Source organism: Terrapene carolina, unplaced genomic scaffold (assembly GCF_002925995.2).
Source record: "Terrapene carolina triunguis isolate 2854851 unplaced genomic scaffold, T_m_triunguis-2.0 Scaffold173, whole genome shotgun sequence".
In the NCBI taxonomy this organism is placed as follows: Eukaryota; Metazoa; Chordata; order Testudines; family Emydidae; genus Terrapene; species Terrapene triunguis.
In genome coordinates this window covers 652,059-657,273 of record NW_020664524.1, presented here as the reverse complement: position 1 = coordinate 657,273, position 5,215 = coordinate 652,059, and the positions used below count along the sequence as shown (strand labels likewise).

At 41.0% G+C, this 5,215-nt stretch overlaps 1 protein-coding gene across 1 annotated transcript; it reads right to left on the bottom strand.

The window, feature by feature from the left end:
* Positions 1-499: 499 nt before the first annotated feature.
* On the bottom strand, positions 500-4,885 carry LOC113406975 (ubiquitin carboxyl-terminal hydrolase 40-like). Its single transcript, XM_026653960.1, has 5 exons — positions 4,768-4,885; positions 3,501-3,719; positions 2,395-2,462; positions 1,346-1,459; positions 500-676 (listed from the first exon to the last, which is right to left on the bottom strand). The coding sequence occupies exons 2-5, from the start codon at positions 3,697-3,699 to the stop codon at positions 500-502; spliced, it is 558 nt and encodes a 185-aa protein (XP_026509745.1). The 5' UTR covers positions 3,700-3,719; positions 4,768-4,885.
* Between the last annotated feature and the right edge of the window lie 330 nt (positions 4,886-5,215).

Genomic DNA, 5,215 nt, shown 5'->3' with positions numbered 1-5,215 from the left:
CTGTTTAATTCCTGTCATAATTTAGTTTTGTAAGAAGTCCTGGTTGTAAAAAACATAGATTAGAAAAAGTAAAACTAGATGGTAAAACGTGAATGAAACAAATGGAGTTTCACTGTAGTAACATCATTACTTACATCTTAATCATATCTACCATTGACGATACACAGTAACTCAGCTAGAAATTGCCATAGTGCTACTGTTTTCTTCTGATGACTCATGCCCTCACTATAGCTTAGAAAATACCAGCCAAGACTCAGTATGAACAAATAAGCCTTGAATATTTTCCATGTGTTTAGAAGTCTGCAGAGTCCTAACCCATAAAAGCTGCATGGTTCCAATAAATTGATTATTAGAATGGTCAAAATATTTAATTAACTTGGAATATTTTGTGGGGTTAAGCAAGCATTTACACGTACAGAAAATTTAACATCTTCAATAAACCGTAACCTGCTTAACAAGTTGCTAACAATCTATGCTATTAAACACACACAAAGCTATCCTAGGAATTTACCTGTCTCTCACTGACATTCTTGCACTCCTTACAAACAATCTGGTTAACAACAGTCCCATGGTACAACCGATTAATAAGGTCATGGCCAGAAGTCCCCACAAGGGAAGTTTCCAAAGCACTGAACAGAATCCGATTTAACTCTTGTACATCATGTTGTCTCATCTCCTGCAAGACAACACAGGACACATTTTTAAAAAAAGGGTTTATTAGTGCAGTCTCCTGCTTTTCATATTATGATGACTAAAGCATTTTCTAAAAGCAATAATCAAAAGTTACATTAGAGACATAACAAAGGCCTTAAAAGGAAGCAAGATACAATGTGAGAGTTGCCTACTACCAAGAGAGGAATACTGTGCTAACTTAAAAGTTTGTTTTTCCCCCCTACTTCTTTCCAGCCTTAATTTACTTCCATTATTTATGCTACAAGCATGCATAACGTAAACCAGGTCATACACTCTACTCCCACTGAACTCAGTGGGACTATTCCCTTTCATAAAGTAAGCGCCTAATTATTTGAAGGACTTGGAGCCTTAAGTCATCAGGCAAACAGTATTGCTGCAAAAAATGAAAAACTACAGAAATATTTTAAAAATATATTTTATATCTGTAGAAACCCATTTTCTAGTTCTCCATAGGAAATAGTCAATATGTGCTTTCAGTGGCGATGCAGACAAAAAAAGAATAATATTTGCCAACTTAAAAATATATTTCCCCAGCTTGAAAAATTCTAAACTTTCTCACATGTCAAAATATTTCAAGTCTCCAAGAGTCATCCTCTCCCTCTTTTGGAAGAAACTCTTACAAGCTGTTGTCCTTACAGATACCATACTGTACCTCATTGCTGTTCCATCCAAAGCTCTCAGTGAGGTCTGTTGTAGATGCAGCCTGCTGATCTAAGAGCAAAAGCTGAGCAAATAATCGTTGTAACTGTAATGGAATTATTCGAACCTAAATGTTTAAAAAAAAAAAAGGTTTCAGGAAGCAACTTCAAAACCAGTACTTTAAATAAAATGAATTAGGATTTAGCACAGAAGTGAGAATAAGCCACCATCAACCCAGTAGCACTTGTGTTCTAATTATAACTTGGCCTACTTCACAATTCTATAAACATGGATACATCTTTCCAAAATCTACATTCATCCTTAAGTATCTCTGAGAAATTTAAATTCATTATTTCAATGGTGGTAAATTAATATACAGAAAGAAAAACAATTAACTTAAATTTAAGCTATCATAATATAAACAGTAACTTTCTTTTGTATTTTGCACATTTTAGTACCTCAAAAAACAAAAGAACATGGCCTTCGGAGATTTAATTAAATCATAGCTAGGACAGCTACCTATTGTAGCTTTGATTTACAGAGAAAACTCACTTCACCAACAACTTGCTTCTATCACTTTAAACAGAGAATACAGAAACAAAATCTGTGTTCCAATGCTAGTAAGCATTTTAAAAATAAAAATTAGGCACCATCCTGTAATGTCTTGTGCATAGGTAGACCACTACATCTGCAAGGCTCCAGAAGGATGCAGCAGTCCCACAAACAAGAAGTCACAGAATTGGAGCCTTAATTAGTCATAAAGAAAATATGGAACAGTACTGTACAAGTTTTGGGCCTGCTCTTGCTCCGACTGAAGTCAGAAGGACTTTTGCTATTGGATTCTATGGGAGTAGGATCAAGATCTAGAATATTATTGCAAAATAACTGGCGCACCGGCTTTCACCAGTGCACAAAACAGAATGCATTGACAAACCAAATTATTGGCTTCCCATCAATTATTATATTTCCCAGTATGGTCAGAAATTGTATTCCCTCTTGATTCAAACCCTCATTTTTCTGAATCAACCTACAGCAGAGGATAATAAGAGTAGATTTTAACACCTTTACATCTGGTTTATTGATATCTTCCAGAGAACCAAGTTCTTCAGGGCCTAGGGAAAACAGTGCTTCTGTAATGGAAAAGGAAACATGACTTTAAAATAAAGAAGCTTTACATTCATATGTATCGTATTTTAGTTTATTTGTATGAAAAGTTATCAAAAACATCCCTGGAAATCCTTAAGTATCTTAAGAAGTTTATTCCTGAAAGACATTTGCACTTTTTTGTACCAATTTATTTTCACTCCATCCAAATTAAATACCAATATTAAGAAACATACAAATGGTTAGATGTCTTGAAGAACTGCTTCTTCATAAGTTAATGGTTATGTGAAAAGTGAATGAGAGGCAATGGCCAAAGTGAAACTGCATCCTATTTTAAATAAGAAATTATAAGCACATTTGTGTCTCTATGATGTGAATTATACATAAAATATCTAGACAGGATATATGTCTTTTTGCAGAAGTGAGAGATATTAACTTTATGGACCACCTGCTCTTTGTTTTCATCTTGGCTGCTACAGCTTATCTGGAGTGAACAGTGCTTTTGAAATTGGCTTTCCATTAGTAATGTTTTATAAATAACTGACAACAACTGTCAATGCAGAATTTCTAGTAAAATATTGTTAGTATGACATGTTGCTGGTAGAGACAAAAGCAGGGACTTTTGCTCTTTTGGACATTCAGAGAGCCTTCTACAGTTTTGACTGGACTTTCTCTGTTCTGATTGGTTATTTACTTCAATCCTACCCTCCCTCCACCTCAGCTTTACTCCATACCTGCCCCTCTTCTTTCCTGCCCTTCCCTTTTCTTTTATTCAGTGTATCCCTTCATAAATGAACCCCCGCCCCACCCCAAAGAAGGGGGGGAAACGTGGAACACAGTGTTTGCTGCCCTCACATCTTTCACTCTGCTAGTGTGTTCTACTCCTCCCTCCACTCTGGGTCTGTCTGGTCTATTTAGCTTGACAGCTCTTTGGAGGGAAGGACTGTCTTCTTTTCTGTGTTTGTACAGTAGCTGGCACAATGGGGTTGGCCCTTAGGCACTACAGTAATAAACATGGTTAATTTTAAAGTTACTTTAGAAAGTTATATTTTAAGATACAGTACCTCTAAATTCTGGCGTGAAATGCAAAGTCTGGAGAAGGGAATTGAGGTAGCAGGTCCCGCCCTGATTTTTGATACCACTTAATTTGGTGAACTCCCTTGGAGCGGGAGGCTCGGTATCTTTGGACTTTGATTTCTTCCCTTTTCCACATTGATTATTTGACACAAAGGAAAAGTCCTCTTCAAATAAGTCTCCAAACATTGTGAAGCCACAGTATAGTCCTTCGGATATCCAACATAAGTCACCATTTAGCACAAAAACTGCAATATTAATTGGTTATGCAGTACATGCTAATTGAATCTTGAGCATAGTATTTTCAAAAGTTCTCAGCCTGGGCCTAACTATGTCACCACTGAAATCACTGATGCCTCCATTCTATCTAGTCATCTATTATAAATCACAAATATCAACTTTTAGCTATAAAACAAGATAATCTTAAAGTTTTTATTGTTTTTGTACTTTTTAATGTCCACAGATTTCGGTTCCTGGTCCTTTTGTAATTTTATTCCAATCTTAGCAACCAAAGCCTTGTCTATACACAAACTTGCACCAAAATACCAGCTTTTATTTATACTGTTGAGGTTTAGTTGCAAGTCTGTACACGGATACTTATTTTGGAATAAAAAACACCCTATTTTGATTTTGGTAAAAACAGGGCATGTCTTCCAAAACAAGAGGGTCCATGCACAGACTTGTAACCGAACAACAAACGGTATCAATCAAAACCAATGTAGTTAGTTGGATGCAAGTGTGTGTGTGGTGCTTGAAAGTGTGTGTTTAGACAGCGCCAAGCCAATGTAATCAGGCTTGGCAGAATATGATTTTTTATTTTTGTTACAATTTCGACAGAGAACATCATTTTAAAGCCCCCTCCCCCATGTTTATCTATTTTGTGCTCGCGGTTGCACAAAATCATGGGTTTTAACAAGCACTTTCCCCGGTTTTTCCGGGGGGAGGTGTTCATTCACAGTTGTAGGGCCGTAGGGGGAGGGAGGCCTGAAATCCCCCCCACAGCCCAGCCACAAGCCCTGCGCCGTGCCGGGCAGGTAGGACGCAAACGCCCCGCTGAGAGGGGTCTGGTCCCCAGGCCGCGCAGGGGAAGGCGCACCACAGGCCCCCCCATGACGTGACGGGGATGCGTGTCAGCCCCGAGCTGCAGCTTCCCCGCCGTGGCCCCTCCACCGCCCGCGCGTGTGGGGGGGGGGGGGGGTCCCCCCCCCCCCCCCCCCCGGCAGGGGGCTCCGACGGGGAGTCCCCATCCCCGCTCACCGCTCACTGCCGGGACGTGGAGCCACACTTGAGCTGACACCAGCACCGCCGCCAGCTCGCCGCCGCCATGGTTGTTTTGGCTCCGTTGTCAGCCGGCTCCCGCGGGGCCCGATGGGCGTTGGAGTCTTTCCCTGGGCTCCTGGGCGCCCGCACCGCCGCCTCCCGCAGCCCGGACTACAACTCCCACAAGCCACCAGGCCACGCGCCGGCTGAAGTCAGCGGCCACCAACCAACCCCTCGGCGTCCGCTAGGGAAACTGTGGGTGGCCCCGCAGCACCCTCGGTAGCGGCATCTGACCGGAAGCGGCGGGCGCAACGCCTTCTGGGAGGTGTAGTTGACTAGGAGTGGGTGCCGCAAGGCCCTCTGTAGTTGCCTGGGAGTAGTTACCGCATTACCTGCTGGGAGATGTAGTCTCTCTAGCGAAAGGTGGCTACTCTGTGAGAATTAA